Consider the following 23,095-nt stretch of genomic DNA (forward strand, 5'->3'; position numbering starts at 1 on the left):
ATTCCACTGTGTGAAATCCAGTCATTTGCAGCAGCATGGATGGAACCGGAGGCCACTGTGTCAGTGAAACAAGCCAGGCACAGAAAGACAGATACCGCATGTTCTTACTCACGTGTGCGTTTCCGGAAAATCCCAGGACAGTACAGAAAAACCACCCCCCAAAGTGAGAGAGCTGAGAGACCAAAGCACCACTCAGACAAGTCCAGCCTGGCGAGTTAGGTGAGTTTATTAGAGGTTACTTACAAGGGCACTTGCTCCTGGGCAGCCCGGGAATTTCTTCCACAGGAGTTTTGCATGAAAAACCCGGATCTTCCCGCCATGTGGTGTCGCTTTAAATCCCTTCCCAATGAGTAATGCAAAGTTTTTTTTACCACCCAATGTTATTTGAAGATCTAATGCGAAGACAGGTGTGAGTGCCTGCAAACTGTAAAGTGTGGTGCACCTGTTGAAGTCATGGGAGGGGAACGAGGGGCTTCCATGGTAGGAGAGGCTCTCTGATGCCTGGACAGGCCACCCACGCCGAGGAGGCCAAGGCCTGCCCAGCCTTTTCAGGGTCCCAAGGAAGTCTCCAGTCAACTATTTCGTATACGGTATCTACCGTGTGCCAGGCGCTGCGCTCACACACGGGTGGGAAAATTCTGGGCTTGGGGTAAGGGTTCAACTTTCCTCTGGGAAAGTTCCTCCCGGCCTCCACCCTGCCTTAGGTGTGTCACATATACACACCAAGGGCTGGGAGACTGCAAGGTCATGTGCAGGGTGGTTCTGCCCTCTAGTCCAAGACCCCTCCAGGGGCTGCCTGTTGGGGACTTTCAGGGCGTCATAAAGAACCCACAGCATGGTTTGCTCTGGGCCTCAACCACCTACTTTGGGACAGGGACCCTGCACCAGACCCATGAAAACCCATGAGGGTCCCTCCGTGGACAGGGGCCTCCCCTGAAACTCCAGTTTCAGAGGCCAGCGGGGGTTACCAGGGAGCCGAGGGCTCGCTCGCCCCCAACCCAGAAGCTGTCATAAGCCTCCATCCCGTGGGGGGCGTGGCTTCGATCACAGTCAGTCCAAAGTTCCCCTCATCTGCCTTTCCCCAGGGACAGCCCTAACCACTGTGGGCTGCGACAGGTGCCCGGGGGTGGCAGGGGGGCCTCTGTGCTTCGCCATCTCTCTGCGCTGGGAACCCCGCTCCTGTGTGCGCTTCCGACGGCAGGGCCCTCTGGTTCTCTTCGCACTGCCCTGCCCTGCCAGGGCCACGTGGGCTGGGGAAGCTGGGGGCAGGGTGTGTGTGTTTCCACGATGGCCACGCAGACCACTCTGCAGCCTGCCACACCTGGTGGGCCCAGGGGGTCTGGGGTGTGGTGGTTTCACAATCACCCACCTGCACTCAGCCCCCAGCCTGGGGCTCCTGCTCCCTCCCTCGCCCCCTTCCTCTGCACTCAGGGCCTCCCTGACATCTCTGGGCTCCTGTGGGTCCTCCTTTCTCGGAGACCCTACAGCTTCCCCCTTTCCTGCTGCCTTCCTCACTGAAGCTGTCCTGCGTGCGCCATTCCCCCGTGTCCTGTCTACACCCCATCCCCTCAGGGCCTGGACTTGTGAAAGCCTTTTCTCCGTTTTCTGAGGAACCTCCCTTTCCTGAGGTTCGGAATTCAGAATACCTCTCTGAGGGGCCAAGGGCAGACAAGACACAGCAGGGAGAAAAATCCTTCATTTAAACATTTCAAGACGGTCTCTCCACCTCACAGAGCCCTTAGCAAAGGCAGGAATCGTCTTTATTGCGACCGAGTGTCCCCCTGGGACCGTGGCCGCTGGCAGACTCGCGTGTGGCTGTGGGGAGGGACTGGCCCTCTCAGACCCAGCTACTCCTCCGGAACCATCAGCAGCAGGTAATCCTGGGGATGGAGCAGAGATTCTCCCTGTCCTGGGTCACCCAGAAAACCCGCTGTCCCTGAGGCTGCTCTTGCCACTCCTGAGAGGGGCCCTGTGTGTCCCCAGGACATACTGTCCCCCGGTCCAGGAAAGTAGAGTCAGGGACTGATGGGACGAGGGGATGGAGTGGGAGGAGGGGAGTCCAGGAAAGTGTGTGAGGGAAGGAACAGACCAGACTTTGGCGCCTTCCAGAGAGCCTGTGTGTCAAGGAGGCGCTAACATTTCTGTGTGGGGTTTGTCCTGGGGGAGTCGCCCTGAGGTGGGCCCCTCACCCGGTGAGAGCCTCCCACATGTTCCCACCCACGGTGCCCAAACCTCTACCAGACCTGACAGTGCTGCTGGACTCTCTCTGCTCCTGCACCTGTTTCCCCACCAGAATGGGAGCTCCTGGAGAGGTCAAGGACTGGGTCTAGCTCATCTCTTTGTTCCAGAATGGCTGAGCACAAGGCCAGGCACAGAGCAGTCTGGGATGGATACTGGCTGACCAAATGAGTGATGGTGAATGGATGCGTGAGCAATCAGGGCAGCCACGACATAACTCCAGGTGGCGTCATTCATGTAAACTATGGTGTGACTGGTACGCCCTGGAGTTGCATAACGTGTAACCTGCACACGGGTATAGGAAGCCTTGAAGCGAGTCAGTGAGCGAGCCAGTGAGCCTGTCTGCACCCTGTCCCCTGCCTCACACAGGTCTGGCTATGAGATAGCTGCTGGGCTGGTACAAGGCTCTGGCTGTGTCCGGCTCTGCTCCTCTTTCACATTCAGAGCATCAGGGGCCCCTGCCCACCCTGGGCAGCACTCTGAGCTGATGGGCCCACCTAGCCGGGATGTGCAGCAGCATTTCTGGGGCAGCCCCAGCCCCTGTATCACCTGTAGTGACTCCTCTAGTCCTCACCGAGTGCGTCTGGGCCTCCCCTCCCTGCTAGGGTCACCCTGGGCTGAATGCAGGAGAGGGGTCTGCAGGGTGGGGCTAGGGAGTAGCACACGCCAGCACCAGGGGTGTGGTGAGGCAAGCTGCTGCTGTCCCCTCCTGCCTCCTTTGGTGCAGCTGAGAGTCCCGGAGCCAAAGCTTTCTGCGTGGGCTGGTGGGTCACGTTCTGTTAAATGCCGAGCAGGTCTGGGTGAAATCAGTGGTCCTGATAGTTCCTCATGTTTGTAAAGGAGAACCTCATTTCCAGCTCTGGGGGAGAAATATCCTTATCTCCATTTTCCAGACATGGACAACAGGCCCAGAGAGGGGCAGGGGCTTCCCCGAAGTCACACAGCAGGAGGTTCTGTCTGATTCTCTCTGCCTCTGTCCTTCCTGCTCTGCTGTTTACGAATGGGAATCTTTGGAAGGTGGGAGACAAAGAAATGAAGGCCATCTCTAGGCGCCCCCCATTCCCACCCCCCCATCCACTTTCTCCCAGGTTCACCCCGCAGTGGGCGGGAAGAGGGCCGAGCAGGCAGGGCGGCTCCAGGGGCAGACTCAGAGCTGGCACACTCCCTGCTGGTACCTTTGTGGCTCCTTCACTGGTTCGCTCTGCCCGCTGGTCTCTGCCGCATCTTACCCGCCTGGCGTTTAGACAGCCTGGGGCTGGCCGGGTCCCACCCTCTGCCAGTTCATAGATAGCAGGTGCCAGAGGCAACAGCCCTTTCTGGGGCTCAGGACAGTGAGCTCTAGGGTGGTGGGTGGTCCAGACTAAGGGTATAGGCTTTGCAATCAGATGAACCCTGGTTGGAATCCCAGCTCTGCTGCTCTGGGCAAGTTTCTCTGCCTCTCTGTGCCCTAGTTCCCTCTGTTGTCAAACAGGGGAAATGACAGCATCAGCTTGGTGGAGCTACTTGTGGAGATCACTTGTGTGAGGCCAGGAAGCTCTCGAGGAGCCCTGTGGTCTGGCTCCCTGAGGGGCACGTGTAGCCCCCTAGAGCCTCGGTTTCCTCGTCTGTAAGTGGGGCGTCACATGCAGGATGGCTGTGAGCAGGAGGCGGGGAGAGGGAGGTGAAGGGCCAGTGCAGGGAAGCTTCTGCCCCTGAAGGATGGAGACAAGGCACCTCTGGGGTGGCACTTCTGGCTCTCACCACCCATGCGCATCTTGGGAAGCTCCTTTTGCCCAGCCTACCTCGGAGAGGTCCACTCGGGCCTGGTCGAAGGAGACGCCCTTGACACTGGGCAGGGGCAGCTGGTGTTCTCTGAGCAGCTCTGCAAGAGAGGTGGGTGGGGGAGCTCAGAGCCCTGGCGGGCAGAGGTGTCTGGGCGCAGGGCAAGGGGTGGCGTGGGCGATCCCTGGCTGCTCCACTGCCCAGAACAGGGAAGGGACTGGGTGTGTCCCCTCTCTCACTCCTCTTGCTGGCGGGGGGGAACCACCCCCACCCCTATCAGGCAGCCTCTGAACAGTGAGCAGCTGTAGCTGGGAAAGCCAGTTTCTAAATAGCTGCTCTACCGCTTGCTAAGAACCTATCTTAAGAGAAATTCTTCTCAAACATATTTAGTAACTGTGAACACATTTTTATTTTTTTATTTTTTTTGGAGACAGAGTCTTGGTCTGTTGCCCGGGCTAGAGTGAGTGCCATGGCGTCAGCGTAGCTCACAGCAACCTCAAACTCCTGGGCTCAAGCGATCCTCCTGCCTCAGCCTCCCGAGTAGCTGGGACTACAGGCATGCACCACCATGCCCGGCTCATTTTTTCTATATATTTTTGGTTGTCCAGATAATTTCTTTCTATTTTTTAGTAGAGACAGGGTCTCGCTCTTGCTCAGGCTGGTCTCAAACTCCTGAGCTCAAATGATCCGCCCGCCTCGGCCTCCCAGAGTGCTAGGATTACAGGCGTGAGCCACCGCGCCCGGCCGTGAACACATTTTTGTGAAGACATTCTTCTTAGCAGCATTTTAAGGAACAATTTGATTTGTGGTTATAAATCTATTAATGAATTTTATTCTTCTTTAATTGAGGGAAATAGCTGAAAACACTACACACTCCTAAAAACAGTAAAATGTTGGCAGAAACAAAATGTCTCAAAAAAGGAATAGAAGGAAGTTAGAATAAACTGAAAAATTAACCTTGAAATACTAGAAATTTGGTTATATTAATAAGAAAATATCTGCTGAATATATCAAAGAAGGAGAATATCCATGAATGTACCTATTTCTCTTATATATGAAAAATAGCCCTTAAAGCAAGTTTTTGGTAAATTGGTAAATCTGGTTAACTTGAAGAATTGGTCATTTTGTAATTTTGGTTTCAGTGAATGAACTATTTGGCTGGCAATTGATTTTTAGCAAACTCAGTTTCCCATTTGACCTTGAGGGCCTGGCCTGGGCCCTCCTGGCCCCTGTCTGTGCTGACTGTCATCGCTCTGGGCTCAGGGGAGGGTCGGATACCCCCTTGCTGGCCTGATGGGTCTTTACCCGCCTGTTCCTCTCGTGTCACCCTGCTAGCTGAAGCACAGAGAAAAGCCCCTGCTTGGGAAGAAAGAGGCCAGACTTGCTATGTGACCTTGGGTAAGTCACTTAGCCTCTCTGAGCCTAGCTAGAGAGGTCCCATCTGCAAGACAGAAGGCTGAGCCAGGTGATTTCTCAAGAGTGAGTGAGTTCTGAGCCGTTTATCCTACGTGATTTTCTGAGTGCCTCCTGGGTATGAGGCACTGGTCAGGGTGCTGGGGACACAGTGAGAAACAGACAGAGAGGCTCCTGTCCTCTGGCAGCTCACTGTCTGGTTGGGGACGCAGGCACAGACAAATAATCACGTGGGTGAATGTGTGATGGTTGCACAAACTGCGCCAGGGAGGCCCGGGCCGTCTGGAGCAGGGAAGCTGTGCCACGCCCGTGGCCCGCCTCCCCCAAAGCGACCTGCACTTCCTTATCTGAGTCTGTTTCCAAGGGGCCCCAACTAAGCAATGGTGTTTTGGAAAAGTTTCATTAGTTGATGATATCTAAAGATGGAGGTGATGTCTCAAAAAGTTCAGCTTTCAGGCATCCCTCAAAGGTAAAAACATCCGCCCTGCCGGCAGCACGGGGCTGAGCTGAGCGTGGCCGTCCTCTCTGGAGGGGGCGCGCCTGCCATCAGCCCGCCCGGGCCTTGCACTTGGCTGTTGCCCGCCCGGCCCCCGCAGGCGTCGAGCTGTGAGCTGTGGCCTCCATCGCTCCGAGGGCCCTTTCCGTGCTGGCTTCCACGTGCGAACCTGCCCCTCCCTGAGCAGCCTTCCTGGCCACTCGCCCCACTCGGGGCTTCCGCCTGGGTGAGGAACAGGAAGGCACACGTGGCCCCTTCCCCAGCCCCCTTTTTGGCCACACCCGAGGTGTCAGCGTCTCCGCCCTGCCCCCTCTGTCCTGGCTGTGGGCAGCTCGCACCCAACCCAGGGGACAAGGCCCAAGCCCCTGGCTGCGGGGGCCCTTTGGACACATCCGATGCAGCGCCAAGGTGCATGGTACGTGGGCACGACAGAGGACAAAGTGGGGCTCACCATTGTGACGGGGCAGAAACACCCTGGGCAGAAGCTCTAGGAGAAAGGCCTTCAGGCGTCCTTCCTGCAGCAGACGAACGAGGAACAGACGTTCACGTCCGTGGGGTCGGCAGGTGCGACGACAGGAGTGGGGGGAGCCCAGGGTGATCGGGAGAAGTACTGGGCTCTGCCCTCATCACCCCACAGCGGGCACGGGGGGCTCCAGGGCAAGATGAGATCGGGGGTAGAAAGTGAACGAGGCTTTCAACTTGGACAAGGCCAAGGCCAAGGCCAGGGGAAGGGACTCACCTGCTTCTCTATGCCAGCGGGAGAGGGGCCCAGGATGACCGTGGTGCTACCAGAGAGAAGAGATCACTTTTATGTCACGGCAGCTGTTTGGGGGTGCAGTGCTCGGTGACTGCGGGCCACAAGCCCCCCTCTCCCTCCTATAAACCTCTGTTCTGCCGACAGCAGGGGAAACGTGCACCCCTTAACCGCACGTTCTCCCCAGCTCTGTCACCATCTTGTTTTTTCTGAACATCCCAAACAAAAAAGCATTACCTGTTTGGAGCGAACTGGATTATCAGGTCCTGATTTCTTGAGGAAAACACAGCCTCAGAAAAGAGTTTCTAGGAGGAAATGAGGTCAGAACGGGAGAGGAATTTAGGTTCCGGCCAGAGGGATTCCCTTGCCCCCAGCCCCCAGGAATCCTTGCTCAGGGTTGACCCTCTCCTTGGCCCTGGCCCCCTCCCCATGACACCGTCTCCTCCAGCTATAGGTTCAGTGTGTCCAGACCACGCACCTGTGGGCCTTGCTGTGGGAGAGGACACAGGTGGGGACCGGGTGCTCCCGGTCCCAAGGAGCCGGGGCTAGAGATAGGGGGGCTCGGCTCAGCGGAGGGAAAGCCTTTTGTAACAAGAGTCACTGGCCCTGGAATCACCAATGCTTGGAAGCCAGGGGACCCCTTGGTTTTGGTGGCAGCAGGGTGTCTAGGGACCCCTATAATTCACACGGTCACCTTATGAACCAGAAATAAGGTGACTTTTCACCACCAGCTAGCGATGACCAGCTTCCTTGCCACAGAATCATGCCAACTGACACCCCAGGGGCCTGTTGCCAGTGCCACTCTGCTCACCTATGGTGGGGACCCTCCTGTGCCCTCATCTGAGGCACCTTCCTAATCTCAAGGTCTGTGGAACGGGAAGTAGGAACCCCAAGGGGCTCAGAATAGAGAAGCTGAAACTTCTGGGAGGCTGGATGTCCCCAGAATTCCTCCCAGGGCCCAGCCCTCTCTGGCCTGGGCTGGCCTTTCTCAGGGAGTGGAGAAACACAGGCGTGTTTAGCCCCCCCCCCCGAACTCCTTGTCTCTCAACTTCCTCCCTGGCTTTCAATGCAGTCACGCCCGGGGGAGACAGTCAAAAGGCCACCAGGCAAAGGCCCTGAGCTGAGGGGCTCGGAGACAAACCCCTTAGTTGCTGGGAGGCCCTTGGGGAGCATCCGGGGCAGGGTGTGCATATAGGGAGCAGATGTTGAAGTGTTTTCATGTCTTAGCAGCAGGCACGGCTAGGCGGGCGGGCTGACTGAATGTGAGCAGGTGACACAGTGGTGAGATTTGCTGTGGGCTCCTGTCACCCTGCCCTCAGCCAGCAGGCCCTAGAGGGGCCCTCACCATGGACCCAGGCCCCTGGGGGACAAAAACCTTTGATCTCACTCACCCAGGAGACTGAGACAGAGGAGGTGTCGCTGGGCCCCAGCAGCACCAGCGAGCCTGGCTGGACTACTGTGGCCGTGTGGCCGTTGAGGCGGACCGTGGGAGGATCAGGGGTGTTGATGGTCAGTCCGATGCTCCCTCTGGACTGACGGGAAGCCTGGACGAGGGTAAAGCAGAAGAGGTGTAGGCAGGGATGGAAGGTGGCTGTCTCGGCCCCCAGCTTGAGGCGTGGGAACAAGACCATACGAGGAGTCAGGTGTCTGGGTGGCCGTGGGAGGCCATTTACAGTCCCTGGGCGTCTCTGAGGTGGGGTTGCATCCTGCTCTTCCTGGGCATACATAGCAGGTAGGAGCATGGTTTTTTGGAACCAGAGTTCTGGCTCCACCACTTGCAGGCTGTGTGGCCCAAAGCAAGTTTCCTAATCTCTCTGCGCCTTGATTTTCACTTTGGTAAAATAGGGATAATGATTGCACCTTCCCCATAGGGTTGTTGTGAGGATTAAATGAGTTAACTTATATAAGGTGCCAGGAGAAGAACCCAGCACCTAGTAATGCTATTCACTTGTGGCTGCTGTGGTCATTGTTAATATTATTATTGTTTGTCTCTCAGTGTCGTGTTCTAAAACCCTTTGGAGAGAGGACACGAGCATGGAGTTTGAAGTCAGGAACCGGGTTGGAATCCTGGTCCTCCATTCACAGAGCAACATGAGGTTGGGCAAGTGAGTTCCCCTTATCAAGCCTTATAGTCTATTTGTCTGTAAAATGGGCTGACAGTGCAGGGTTACCCGAGGGTTACACCGATGTGGGTGGGGGCAGCTGTTCGCAGTCGCCACCCGCTACTGTCTAGGTGTGCCTTGGTAGGCTTGGGGTCTTGTGCAGTAGTGAATGATAACGGCGGCCACGCAGCTGTGGTCACCTGGGCCGGGCACTGAACAAAGTGCCCTACTTGCGTCATCTCATCTGATTTCAGGACACCAGAGAAGCAGGTGCAGTGGTTTTCAGTCCACAGCAGGAAACTGTGGCCAAATGGAACACGCCTGCGTGTCCTGGCCCGGCCCAGCCTCCCGGCCCAGCACCTTCCCCGAGCGCCTGGCCAGAGTGCTGGAGGAGGAGTTGGTTATACACCCACCTTGGGCCCGGGCTCCAGTTCTCCTAGTGACAACAGCCGAACGAGGTCAGAGGCCTGGGAAAAGGACAAAGTGTGTGTCAGCCTTTAGAAGCTGGTGGATCTGTTCTGAGCAGGCGGGGGCGGGGGTGGGGGGGCGGGTGGCGGGGCTCAGTGAGGTTCGAGGAGAGGTGACGTCCCCAGCTGTGTGCAGCACCTGCACACGGTCATCCTCAGCGCGAGAGCAGCCACTCCTCTGGTTTCTCTCATGACAAGAACAGAGCGGAGAGCTTACTTTAAACCTTTCCGCGCAGCGGCCCAGTGGGGAGGGCAGAGACCAGCGTGTGCCAGAGCTCTGAGGTGGGGGCGGCCCGGCCCGCGAGGTGGGAGTGTAGCGGGCGAGGAGACAGGGCCAGGGACGGGGACAGGGGCCACATCATGCAGGGCCCCAGGAGCTGCAGGGGCGGCCGGATGTCATCAGAGTGCACTGAGGAGTTGCTGGGGGCTTTTGAGCAGCGATGCGTCTGGATTTTCCCCTCATTGATGCCCCCACTGACCCTGGGAGCTGGCTCTTCTTGCAGACTTGTGTGTGTGCCTCCTTGTCACCATTCATGCCACCTCCTTAGAGACATCTTCACTGACTAGAGCATCCAGGGTAGCCCTCTCACTTCCACCAGTCACTCACTACCCCGTGGCCCTGCTTACTTTAAATAAATAGGATACATTCTTTTATTCGTCCAAAAATTTTCTTGTTAAGTTTCTAATCCCCCACTGGACTCTGAGTTCTGCAGGGGCAGGCACCTTGTGTGCACAGGCTTGGCACACAGTAGGCCTGCAATAAATATCTGCAGCTTAAATGAATGGATAGGTGTTGGGAAGAGAGGAACAACAAAGGGGACTTCGTGTTCGGGAACATCTTCCCAGGTGAGGGGACTTCTATGCTGGGTTCTGAAGGTCAAATAGGAGTTCTCCAGGTGAGGTCCAGATAGGGGCATTGACTTGTGTAGGCCCACCCAGAAAGGCACTTTTGCTACCTGGGCCTTGGTTTCTTCTGCCCATCCCCACGCCCCTTCCTCAAGCACTCACTGTGGGGTCCCGGGGGTCCACAGGGGTCTCCGTGCTGGTGTAGAGGCAGGACAAGATGTCATTGTAGACTTCCAACCCAAAGACCAGGTCTGCCATGCTTCCCTGGGCTAATCTTGGGAGGGGTTGAGGTGCCAGGCGCTCAGGCCTTGGGGCTCTCTGGCCTGGGCTACAGGGGGTCATGAGCTTCAGAGAAACGAAGGAGAAAGAAGAAATTCAGCAGGAACAGCTGCCCTGGCCAGCAGTTGTTTATAGCAAACATACTGCGGGCTCCCTGTGCCTGGCGCGGTGCTAGACATTTACACACAGTCTCATCGGTGACATGGGAATGACCATTGCCACCAGTTGACAGATGAGGGAGCTGAAGCCCAGACAGGTGAAGTGGCTCACTGAGCATCACACACGTGGTATGAGGCGGAGCCGGGCTTTGGACCCAGGAGCCGGGCTTCCTGCCTCACCCTCCTCGGACCCCAGTCCCTTCTCTGCGCCTGGGTAACAGGGCCTCCTTCCTATGCACTCCTCCCAACCCACCGCCTCTCATTCCATGGGGATGGGGAAGGAGCAGTGGCCAGGAGCTGGGCAGACACAGCCAGCCTGGTCCCTTCCCTGAGCCTTGGTTTCCCCATCTGGGAGGTCCGTTCCAGCTGGGGCGCTGTGCGTGGCCCCACGGCCCCTGGGCTCACCCACCTGCCTCTCGCTGGAGTGTGGCGCTCGCTCACTGGCCACGCAGCCCCGTGGGGCCCTCTTCCCCCGGGGCCCAGCCCGAGCTCCAGGGCATGTGGGGCATCTCCTTCCCCTCCCTCGCCTCCATCCTCCTCTTCCCCCACCCCTCCCCCCCACCCCTTTGCTTGCTCTTTCTCCTTCTTCCATCCTCCTCCTCCTCCCTTTGCTCCTATCCAGAGAAGCCCCATCTCCTTTTCCTCTTTGCCCCTCCCCCAGACCAGGGGACATCCCCAGAGGGTCGGCCCAGCCAGGGGCAGGCGCACCTGGACTGTCATCAGGATGGCCGCCTCTGTGAGCTCCGTGGTGGTGACGCAGTACTGGAAGTCCTCAGGGCCGGAGCCGGCCGGGGCTGCCATGAGGAAATGGAACTGGGCTCAGCCTGCCCCGGGGAGGGAGGGAGGGTGTGGGGAGGCAGGGAGAGACTCACTGTCCCTCTCTGCTTAGCTGCAGGCTCCTCGAGGGCTGGCCTTGTGCTTCTTGTAGCAGTGAACATTCTAGCCATAACTTGGTGCCAGACTGTATGTATTATTATCACTACAGTCCTACTTTGTGGGCCTATGAGTAATCCCATTCTACAGACTGGGAAGCTGAGGCTCCAAGGTGAAAATGACTTACCAAGGTCACAGGCTATATTGCCCCCTTTTTCCCTTTCTAGAAAGTGGGCTCCCTGTGGGCAAAGGTTTTCTGTCTTGTTCCGCATCACATTCCGAGAGCCTGGAACAGTGCCCAGCTCACAGTAGGGGGACAGGGGACGAGCTCCTGCCTTGGCCAGTAGCAACTTACGCAGAGTGATTTGCAGTAGGTCTTCCAGCAGCAAGTTGAGCAGTGTGGTGGCCAGGGGGCACACCTGGAGGGAGGGCACGACGGGGCCAGGTTGAGGGGCTCTCCCTTGGGGTCACACCTTTCTCCTAAGGAGGCAGGGGAGGCGGGGTAACTCACTATCTTCTGCAGGAGGAAGGGCAATGCCTCGTCCAGGACACTCGTCACCAACTTCAGAAGTTTGTTCACCAGGAGGGAGTCCATCCTAGGGGGAGGGGGCGGCTGGTGGGGTCTGACACAGCATGGCGGGGAGACTGGCCAGAGCGGGGGTCAGGGCAGGGCTGAGGACGCCCCCTCTGGCCTGTGTGGCCCAGAGGCTCAAGAGGCTGCCCCTCCCTGCCTGGTGTCTCCCTCCCCTCCTCTCTTCTCTTCTCTTCCCTCTTTTCACTTCTGCTCTCTCCCCCTTCTTGTCTTCTTGCTTTCTCTCTCCCCAGCTTTCTCCTCCTTGTCTCTATTCCTTCCTAATTCTCTGTCTCTGTCTCTTTATTCCTCTGTCTGATAAGGGTCTCTGGGATTTTCGAGCCTTTGCTCGAAAGCCTCATGGAAGGCTTCCTGGAGGAGGTGTTGTTAGGTAAATATAAGAATGACAGTGGCCACCTCATGTGGCAGGTTCTGTGCTAAGTGGGCCACGTGGGTCAGCGCACCTCTTTTCCGCAACCCCCTGTGCTGGCTGGTGCTATGAGCGATTCCATTTTACCCGTGAGGAGATGGAGGCTCCTAGAGGTCAAATAGGTTGCCCAGGGCCCCGTAGTTGGGAAGTGTCCAAGCTGAGGTTTGGACCTGGGTAGATAAACGCAGTTAGCATTGACAGCGTGGAGGCAGGAGATGCTGGCAGGTGGCGTGTGCAGTCTGTGGCCTTGGGGGTGGCCCTGCCCTGATGCTCTGCTCACTCTGGTCACAACTAGGCTGGGGCGAGGCAGTCCCAGCCCCGAGTTTCTGTGAGGATCAGCGGAGGAAGGGCTGGCGTCCGGCCCCGCCCAGGCAAAGCACGGAGCGCGCAGGTACTCACGGCTCCAGCACCTCGATGCTCAGGTATCCAGGTGGGCTGTGGCACTCCTCAAAGGCCACCTTGGTTTTATTTCCTGTGTGTTCCAGCCGTACTCCAATGCGAATGTTCTTGATGACTTTGAGCCGCAGGATCCTGCAGGGACAGTACGTCTGGGCAGGTGCCAAGCAAGAGCCCAGGGTGAGACCAGAGGCCACAAGCAGCGAGTTGGTAGCCTGCAGTTGCCCGGAGGGCTCCGGCGAGAAACTAGGAGAGTTCATTAAAAATACGGGGAACCCAGAAGATCTGACAACCCTGGGTCAGCATCCCCACCGGGTGGCAAACACCTGGGGCTGCGGGTGACCTTGAGATGGCCACGTGCTGTCCAGTTTGCTGTGGTCCCCACCAGGCCAATGGTCAAGTTGCATTTTTCCTGCATTGTCACTGCAAGGGTGATGATATATTTACCATAGAGCAGAGAAGCCTCTCTGTGTGCCCAAGTCTCTATCAAAGATGTTTCCTTGTGCTCATATCTCTATTAAAAGGGGAAGCTAGACCTAGAAAGCCATGTTTTACAAGAAAAATGGGAGTGGACATATCCTAGAGGGCATTTAGGAATGTTCCTGCTTCACATGCAAACCCTGGTCCGTGTCACTGCCCCTGTGGGTTGCTGTGTCCGAAAGCCCAGGTTTGTGCGATCGTCCGAGCTCTGCAGACAACTCTCACGACCGCCTGGTGCAGGGGGAACCTGCATTATACCTGTTCTGTAGATGCAGAAATGGGTCCAGGGAATGGCCGCCTTTGCTCAAGTCGCCCGGCCCAGGAGTGCCAGACCGAGCCAGACTCTGCTCAGGCTGTCCTGCTGATGCGCCGACCTGCCCGTTTACTCAGACAGGGTGCGTGTCCCCTGGTGTGAGAGTCGGGGGGTTTTATCTGAGCCTTTGCCACTGGCTTCCTCTGTGTTGTGTGTTCCTGGGTGGGTTCCTCTCCCTCTCTTTGCCTCAGTTTCTCCATCAGTAAAAATGGCTTTGAAACATACGCAAGTGGGAAGGACGATTGTGGATCCTTGTGGTGACACAAAGCACGTGGCTTTTGCTAGCGCTGCATGGCTGCCTCTTGAGTCATGGTAGTGAGGGGGTGGGCTTCCTGGCCCCCAAGTGCATGGTGAGGAAGTGCCCACGCATACTTACTCCTGGAGCGAGAGGTACAGTTTGCAGCGCAACGTGACCTGCAGCAGGCTGTCGCTTAGGATTTGCAGGGTGACCTCGGGTCCTTTGGCATCTTCCACGACCAATCTGTGAAGGCGTAGAGGGTGTTGGTGTGGCCCGGCCAGGCCTCTTTGACTCTGCGGAGTGTGTGTATCTGTATTGGCTGGAATGGGGCAGACCCCAGGAGGGCTGGGGGTGGCTTTGGGACAACCTCTTCCCTTGTCGCCAGCCCAGCTGTAGATCACTGAGCTCTAGTTCCGGTCTCCAAGCCTCGAAGACCTGGACAAATCCCTTCCCTTCTCTGGGCCTCAGTGTCAACTTCTATAAATGGGGGAGACCGCAGTGGAGGAGCCGTCTATGCACATCTAACCAGTCTGAATTCGAGTGTGAGCGTCTGCAAAGGAAAGCGAGCAGGCAGGAGTCAGGAAAGGCAAGGTGGCTGCGGAGCATGCGGCTGTCCCCTCAGGGACCATCTGCTCTGCTGAGCACCTGGGAGCCTTCTGCTGCCTTCTGTGGCCTCGAGTCGGCGTCTCTCTGAGCTGAGAGGAGCCCAGCGTTTTACATACCTTTGAAACATTAGACACAAGCCAGTGACTCATCTAGTGGGACTGGAATAGGCAGCAACAAACCCAAACACTGGAGGAAAACCTGGCTGGCCCAGGCTCCTGGAAGGCTGTCCTATCTCCAGCATGGAACCTTCTGGAGGTTGTTTTTTTTTTTTTTTTGGAGATGGGGGTCTTGATATGTTGCCCAGGCTGAAGTGAAGTGGCTATATATAGGCATGATCATGGCACACTACAGCCTTGAACTCTTGGGCTTATGTGATCCTCCTGCCTCAGCCTCCCGAGTAGCTGGGACTACAGGCACATGCCACCACGTCTGGCTCTGGAGGGGTTTTTAAGATGAACTTGGACTATGTGGGGTGTTCCTTGGGCTCCAAGCTGATGCCCTGTGCTAGGGCAGGTGAGCAGAGGCAGCATGAGTACATGGGGGAGGGTGATTGGCAGCCAGTCCTAGGCCTTGGCACAGGCTGGGGGAGGGTGGGCCCAGCACCCTCCTCCCAAGCTCTCTGGGCAGTGCCCCCACCCACCCAGTGCCCTGGCTCTTCATTTCATTTCACTTCACTTCATCCCCATCAGAAAGTTTCCCCTGGGTCTTAGGGTCTGTTGGCTCTCCCTGCTCATGCTGGGGGATGGAGTCAGAGGGGTGCCTGTGGTTAGGGCAGGGGCCCCAACCCAAATCAACACCATTCATTTATGTTGGCACTTATTTTACCAGGAGTCTCTGACTCAGTTGCCCTTAGAGCCAAGCAGGTAATGGCAGTGAGTGGAGGGGTGATAGGGACCGACTTAAGGGCTACGGGCCGCACACCAATGATTGTCATATGGGAGGGGAGGACAGGTGTGGCCAGATCCTTGCTTTAGGGAGAATCATTATTATAGGTTGAATTGTGTCCTCCTGCCTCCAAATTCATATGTTGAAGTCCCAACCCTTAGGACCTCAGAATGTGACCTTATTTGGAACTAGGATTATTGCAAAGGTAATCAGGCTGAGATGACATCATGGGAAGTAGGCTGGTGTCATCATAAGAAGGGAATATGGGTCGGGCACGATGCCTCGCGCCCGTGATCCCGGCGCTCTGGGAGGCTGAGGCGGGAGATCACTTGAGCCCAGGAGTGCAAGACCAGCCTGGGCAATGCAGCGAGAACCCAACTCTACAAAAAATAAGAAAAATTAGCTGGGCATGGTGGCATGCACCTGTAGTTGCAGCTACTCGGTAGGCCGAGGCAGGAGGATTGTTTGAGCCTGGGAGTTTGAGGCTGCAGCGAGCTATGATCACGCCACTGCACTCTAGCCCAGGTGACTGAGTGAGCCCCTGTCTCGAAAAAATAGATGTTTTTAAAAACTCTGTGTAAGTTTACGAAACCCGGGTGCAGGCTGAATGTGGAGGGCGGGAGCCCTGCCAGGCTGTGACCCCAGATCGAGACTCTGCTTTTTTCCTAGGACGATTTCAAGTGGCTAAGAGAGGTATAGGGGCAAGAAGAACGCACTTGGTCACGTTGTCCAGGCTGCAGAGAACCTCCAGGGACACTCGGGCTTCCTGCCTGCCCCTGCTGCACTGCCGGGGGGGACACAGCCACTCAGGGAAACAGGAAAGGCCAGAGGCAGCCTCGGCTGCGGACTCACCCTCCTGCCTGGAGCAGGTCCCTTAGCAGTGGGAGGCTCCTCCCCGAGAGCAGGTCCCCGACCAGCGACAGGTCCAGCCCACTGCTCTTCTTAGAGAGGCCTTTTCTTACAAAGGGCAGGTGGTCCAGGACGGCGACACTTTCACTCATGGCCCCCGTCACGGGCAGGCTGACCAGGTGGTCCAGGATGCGGTGCTCTGAGAACAGGTCTGAAATGACTGAGGACACAAGCCCCTCCTCAGCGTGGGGCTCCCGCCTTCATTCAGTCATCAAACAAATGCCACCGGCACCTGCTCTGTGCCGATTTTGACAGTCGTTCAGTAACAAGTGCTTCTTAAGCGCTTACTCTCTCCTGGGCTCAGGGGACAGGAGCAATGTGGCTCCTGCCCTCATGGAGTTTACTTTCTAGCGAGGGAGACAGACAACCACTGAGCAGTCAGATCAGCAAGTAAGATAATTTTTTTGATAGTGATATGTGCTGCAAAGAAAATACAACGGAGTTGAGTGGGAACACGACTGGAGTGGGGTCTATTTTAGGGGTGGCTGGGGAGGGCCTGTCAGAGGAGGAGGCATTTGAGCCAAGACCTGAATGAAGTGAAGGACTCCACTGCTGAGAGATCTGGGGCAGAGCAGTGCAGGCAGTGGGACAGCATGTGCAAAGGCCCTGGGGTGGTGATGAGCTGATGAGTTTAGGGAACAGAAAGGTCAGTGAGGCTGGGGTGTGGTGAATGGGGTAGGAGATGGATGAACAACAAGCAGTTCACAGTAAGAGTTAGGGAGAGAGAGGAACAGAGAACAGATGGACAGACAGGACGACAGGTACACTGCACTTGGATAAGGCAGACTTCACCAATGGGCTGTGGGAACCCAGAGGAAGGAGAGATTCCTTCTTCAGGTAGAAGGAGCAGCGTAGCAAGCAGGGAGCCCTGAGGTCTGCAGGGTGGTCAGGGAAGGTGGTGTGGCAGAGGCCAGAGGTGCAGGCCCTTGAATGCCAAGATGAGGAGCTTGGAGGTTCTCCTGAGGGCACTAGGGAGCCCTGGCAAGTGTTAGAGCAGGGGAGGGACAGCTCTGGGTGAAGGAAGGTGAATTCTGTGGCTGGAAAGGGGGAGGCCAGAGGAGGAGGAGCCTTGAGCAGGAGGTAGTGCCGTTTCTCATTCCGACTGTCCTTGAATTCCTGCCTCCCACACTCACCCCGTAGCATTTACCTGTTTCCAGCTGATTGCTGCTGATCCGCAGATGGAGCAGGTGCTGAGCCTCCCCTTGGGCTTGGGGCAGCAGCCCCCGACACAGCAGTAACCCCCAGAGCAGCAGCATCCTCCTGGCTAGGACCTGCGAACACAGAGAGGGGAACAGTGATGTCCTGCTGGGGACCCATCACCTTGTGTCTCCCAGCTCTGCCTCTCCTAGAACCAGCTCTCCAGCTGTCCTTCCCTTGCCCCTGCCCCCAGCTCCGGATCTTTCAATGCAGCCTGCACTTCCCACCACTGCGCATTTGTGCTTGCGGATTGCTGGGCCTGGAGTGTCCTTCCTCATTGTGTGGGCTGGCTCCAAAGCTGGGCTCTGCCACTTCCTGACTGTGTGACCTCAGCAAGTCACTTGACCTCTCATGCTTCAGTTTTCTCATCTGTAAAACGGGGCAGTCATAGGTTATTGTGAGGAATGCTTTCAATACCCTGTGCAAAGGGCTTAGCACACAGCAAGCACCCAGCAGCTGTTAATATGGCTGGGTGACACTGTGGGAAGTTTGCCGGGAGTTAGCTACTCTCCCAGCAAAACAGGTCCCAGGTAGGATCCTCGCAAGAGAGTTGGAAATAATAGAGACAGAGACAAAGTGTAGTTTAAAGTGATGGGGAGTCAGGGGTCCTCCGGCATTCCCGTGACCCAGGAGGCACTGAGTGAAATCCCACGTCAGTATTTATTGTTACAGCAAGCAGTTGTCCTTGGTCAAAGAATTATGTGTACAGGTCATTCATTAAGGTTTCAAGGCTCCCCAGAAGTTTCAAGGGACGCTTACCTAATTCTGTCTACAAGAATAGATGGTTACAAAATTTTTCTAAGATAAGCATCTTAAGCCCTAAGTTAAGAATAGACCTAGCTGAGCATACAAATTAAAGATAAAAATGTATAAAGCAGGAACACTGAGTGTGTATACTAATCTAATCTATCTCTCTAAATACAGAGGTGTGTGGTCAGGAGTGAAGCAGGAATAGCCTTGAAGTTTAAGATAGTTCCAGCTGCACATTGTCTGCTGGGCTGGCATTTCAATCAGCTTCTTCGCTTTGGGCCCAATGCCGAGCTCTGCCTTGCACAAGCTCCGGGCGATGGCTTGCAGGCCTCAAAGTCGCGTTGCCTTGCAGACGTTTCTGATCAGTGGAATGCCCCCTTAGTGCTAAGCAGCTTCTAGTCTGTGAGCTAACACACCCACAGGTTCCTTCAAGGCAAAGTCCTGCAAAACTCCTGAAATTTTTCATGTCTCTGAATTCTATATTCCAACAGAAGTTAAAGGATCTTGAGATGGCTGTGGGATCGAGGTCGTAGGGGAGGTGGCACAGTGGCTGGGGTGGCAGAGGTAGGCACCTGGGGGGCTTGAAGGCATGGATTGTACCAAGCACTAGGGGAATATTTCAACCCGAGCATTTGCACCGTTCCTACCAGCAGAACCTCAGCCCTGCCCAGATGGCCCACAGGGCGTAGCTGAGACCCCAGAGTCTGCAGCGGGGGCTTTCTGGGTGAACAAGAGCCCACCGCCAGGAACCAGCCAGGATGCGACATTGCCAGGGCAGCTGTCAGCATTAGCAGGGCCAGCAGAACAGCCACCACTGGCCCCCTGCTATGCCCATGAAGAAGCCACCCAGTGGGTAGACGCTGCCCCTGAGCGGGGACAGGAGACCCCCAAGTGGCCAAGCCACTGTGGGGTGCCTGAGGAAGTCCTGGCATTGCCTCGAGTATCCAGTTTTTTGCCATTTAGTGGTACATAAATTCAAAACAGTGACTATATTGGGTAACAGAAAAAGAACGTTTTGTGTTTGTTTGCATATGCGAATTTGGCTTTCGGGCTGATCTTAAATTCATCCACTCTTCCTCCAGCCGGCGTTTAGGCAGTCTCTATGTCAGGCACTGTTTCCCAGCAGTTCACCTGAGCACCCTCCCTGCCCTCAGCACTTCACGCCTGTCTTCCAGCCCTTCCCACTGCCTGCCTCGTGTCAGCCATACCTCCCCGACTTCTTCCGAAGCCCTGACTGTGCCGGCACCCTGCAGAGAACTTGACAAGCTTCACTGAGTCCTCACTGTCACTGTCTGGGATCGTTGATATCAGGCCCATTATATAGATGATGAAACTGAGGCTCAGAAAGGAGAAATGACCTACCCAGGGTGACACAGGTGGTACATGACACAGCTGCGATTCTATCCCATATTCTCCCCCTCTTCACCACATTAGTGTAGGTGCTCAAGACATATTTGAGAAATGCCACGCTGACCTCCTTGGCCTTACCTCTCCACGGATGGGGCTGTCCGGAATCTCTCCCTGGGCTCTGTGTCCAGCTTCCCAGAAAGACAGCTTTTATAACCTGAGCTCTGGAGCCCAGGGGGCGGGCACACGGGCAAGAAGTGCAGCCTGTGGCCAGGCCTTTGGCTCAGAGGGGCCCTTCAGTAGAGGGAGGAGTCCTCTTGGCACCAGGTGGCAGGGGGCTTCTGGTCAAAACTGGTAGGGCCATCACTGTGGCCTGAGGGGCAGGCTCTGGGCCCTGGGCCAGCAGACCCTAGGAGGGAAGTGGGTGGGGCCCTTTCTCTCTGGAAGAGTGTCAGAGTGTGGATCCTGGGCAGGGCCTCCAGCTCTCGGGAGGGGCCCCGAGGAGGCTCCTAATACAGGACGTGGCCGTCACAGAACCCAAGGGAGTGATTGTATGGGGGTGGGGTGGAGGGAGGAGAACAGGTGAGTGGCAGAGGTGGGGTGGCAAGGGGCCAGCACCTTGTGGCCATTCCCCATGACCTTTCTATATATGTTGTCCATGCCATCATTTCTGCTATGGCGTGGTCACCAAGGGCATGGCCTCTGTAGCCAGACAGACCTGGGTTCATATCGCAGGAACTGTGTGACTGTGGGCAAGTTATTTTCCTTCCTGAGCCTCACTTTTCATGTCTGTAAAATGGGAATAATAAATCCACCTATGTCTTTTGGGTATTGTGAAGGTTTGTTGAGGCAACTCATCAGTACAGGGGTTGGCATATAGAAAGAGTTCAAATAAGTTACTTATTTTAATTTTCATTTTATAATGAGGAAGCTGAGACCAGAGAGGTTAAGTACCTTGCCCTAGATCACACAGCATGTCTGTGATAAAGCTGAGAATTGAAATCAGGGCCCAGAGAGCGGATTGACCACCCGGTGAAAGGGAAATTCGGTGTTACTAAGTCACGGAACTCCAGACCCTGAGTCTTCCCTCCCAACCAAGCTGAGGGACAAAGGTCCTCTTATGTGGAATCCTGGTGTCCTCACTGTGAGTGTGCACAGCTGGCCGTGTCAGCGCTGATGCTCGCTCGTTAACGGCTGTCCCGTGTGGTCACCCCAGCGGTGAGCATGACCCAATCTTACAGATTTTCCAGGAGGTTTGCCCTATGATTAATTTCTTTCCCCTTCACAACTGAGGGGCGTGGGCAGGGCAGGTGTTAAACTCTGTCCTGTGGCTGGAGACGTGGGGCAGAGGGGCCGATGGTGGAAGGGCTGGCTCTGGAAGACAGCAGCTGCACAGGGAATGCAGGGCCAATGGTAGCCAGTTCCAAAGTTCTCGCTTTGGAGTTTCGACATTAGCAAATGGCTAATGTTAGTATGCTTTGGTAGCTGTATTAGATGGGATGTTCTTATTTTAGGATCTCAGACTTTCTGGGTTGGAAGATGATTTAAAAGTTGGTGGGCCCCCCTCATTTCTGCGATTGGGTTTCAATGTTGCTGCCAAGGTCTGTCCTCCTCCTGCCTGGGGCAGAAAAAGGCTCTCGCGTTCATTGCTTCATCTGAGTCACCAGGACAGTGCAGGATGTTAGCGGAGGCATGGAGGTCTCCTTGCCTTCCAAACCCTGGCCTCTCCGAACGAACTAGGAGGGAAGAGTTTGGCTGGAGCCCCATCAACTCTGCATGTTTACCTCATTGCCTGATCTCTGCTGAGAGATGAGAGATTTCCTGGGGGTCTCCCTGACAACAGGGAAGCCCTAGCAAGGACATAGAGAGGCACAAGACACTGTTACTGCCTCTCTCTGAGCCTCAGTTTATGGATCCGTGAAATGGGAATGTCAGTCCACCAGGAAGTGTTGCCCATTGTGCTGGGAACTGAGCAGCCCTCAGGGATTTCGAGGAATAGGGAAACGGGGTCAATGTCCTGCCGAGGATTCAGCGGGGAGGCTCAGAGCAAGGCAAGTGAGGCCAGGGTTCCCATCCCAGCCGGTCTCTGCCCAGCTGCATGTTACTTGCTCTCTCACCTGTAAGACAAAGGCAGGATGATTTACTGAGATATCTCCTGGTGTTTTCTCTTTGCTGCAGCTGTTAAGACTCAGCGGGAAGTAGAGGAGTTTTTCCTCCCCGCAGCCCAGGAAGGTGGTGGAGTCCTGGGGTTCTCAGTCTGGGGGCTCCTGCCTCAGGGGTTCACCGATGGTGGTTGTGATTCAACCCCTCTCCTTCTCTCTTGAGCACGGTGGGCAGTGCAGGAGCAGAGGGTAGAGGGAGGCAGTGTGGGGTAGCGGTTAGGGGCTGCTTGGTAGTTAGCTGCGTTGAGCCATCAGAGCCTCAGTTTCTTCATTTGTCAAGTAGGGGTGAGGGTGGAGCCTGAGCCACAGCCGAGGGAAAGGTGGGGTGAGCCAAGGTCCGCGAGACCCTGAAACAGTACCGGCGTGGAGCACATGGCGTCCCGGCTTGGGTTCCCAGAAGCAGACCCTGAGAGCAGGACTGGGGTGCAGGAGTTGATTTGGGAGGGGACCCCAGGGAACATGGGTGGGGGATGGGGAAATGAGGCAGGGCTGGGGGACGGCTTGTGACAAGAGTGCCCTCAAGCCAGTTACCGCTGCAGGGCGCTCTGGAGCCAGGCCAGAGCAGGTGCCTCGGAGCTTCTCCCTGCCCTGAGGCGGGAGGAGGCTGGGGTTGTTTATCCATCCCCCCAGGAGGCCCCAGGGACGTGGATGGTCGACCCCGAGGACGCATGGTTACGGCTGTTTTGAAGAACCATCCCCGTGCCCCGACAGGATCCTGTGGGCCAGAACAGAGATCCCTGATCGGGCCTGGGTGGGACCAGGACCAGCGGTTCTGCCCCATCCTCCAGGCTCCTTGGAAGTCCCCAACAGCTCCTTGTACGACCCTAGGGACCCTTGTGAGTCAGGGTTCAAACCCTGATTTAATATAATTTAGAAAAATTGTGGAATGTGGTGTGTAGGGAGCAAATGCCTACCCAGTCCTCAGATTGCAAAGTGTGGCTGGGCGCCGGGGACGCGTGGGGGGCTTCAGCTCTCGGCAGCTGCTCGGGAAACAGTCGCTGAGGCTGCTGCAGCGCCTCGGGCAGGGTCCCGGCCTGGCCCGTGCCTGGTATCATGGCCAGGAGAAGCTCCTTCCCTGGGCTGTGAGCCGCTCTTATGCCTGTTTGTGCTCTGAAGTTGAGTAATGTCTTTTCCTGAAACGCCCGCCCTATTCCTTCCTGCAAGGCCCCTTGTGTAGCTAAAGGGCTCTGGTATTGGGGCGGCCCCGGGGCCAGAGGAACAGGGGTGCCATTGTCTGTCCCGAGCCTCCTGGCATGAGGGAGGCCAGGGAGACAATGGCAGTCATGCGCTGTCTGAGTGGGAAGGGCCTTTGGTGATAAGGCCCCAAACTCCAGAGGCCAGGTGACAGCAGTGACAATGACATCACCCTCAGATGACAATGTTTGAGCACCTGGCATGTGCCTCACCACAGACCTCCAGAGTGG

The 23,095-nt window shown here is 56.3% G+C and overlaps 1 protein-coding gene across 1 annotated transcript; it reads right to left on the minus strand.

Annotated features, from left to right (window-relative positions):
• Positions 1-1,847: 1,847 nt before the first annotated feature.
• LOC123622438 lies at positions 1,848-17,471 on the minus strand. Its single transcript, XM_045528815.1, has 15 exons — positions 17,363-17,471; positions 16,159-16,375; positions 13,954-14,058; positions 12,788-12,919; positions 11,899-11,983; positions 11,743-11,806; positions 11,223-11,308; positions 10,240-10,422; positions 9,178-9,231; positions 8,054-8,206; positions 6,900-6,967; positions 6,648-6,693; positions 6,360-6,423; positions 4,020-4,099; positions 1,848-1,880 (listed from the first exon to the last, which is right to left on the minus strand). Exons 1-15 carry the CDS (start codon positions 17,469-17,471, stop codon positions 1,848-1,850), a joined length of 1,479 nt encoding a protein of 492 aa, XP_045384771.1.
• Between the last annotated feature and the right edge of the window lie 5,624 nt (positions 17,472-23,095).

The sequence above is a fragment of the Lemur catta genome, chromosome 17 (genome assembly GCF_020740605.2).
Source record: "Lemur catta isolate mLemCat1 chromosome 17, mLemCat1.pri, whole genome shotgun sequence".
NCBI lineage: Eukaryota > Metazoa > Chordata > Mammalia > Primates > Lemuridae > Lemur > Lemur catta.

Excerpts from the sequence above, each read along its gene's own strand:
- LOC123622438 (XM_045528815.1), bottom strand. The coding sequence starts at position 17,471 with ATGCTGCTGCTCTGGGGGTTACTGCTGTGTCGGGGGCTGCTGCCCCAA. Across the intron at positions 11,984-12,787 it reads AGCATCGAGGTGCTGGAGCC|GATGGACTCCCTCCTGGTGA; the intron begins GTGAGTACCTGC and ends CCCTCCCCCTAG. Across the intron at positions 1,881-4,019 it reads CCCGAGTGGACCTCTCCGAG|GATTACCTGCTGCTGATGGT; the intron begins GTAGGCTGGGCA and ends CTCCATCCCCAG.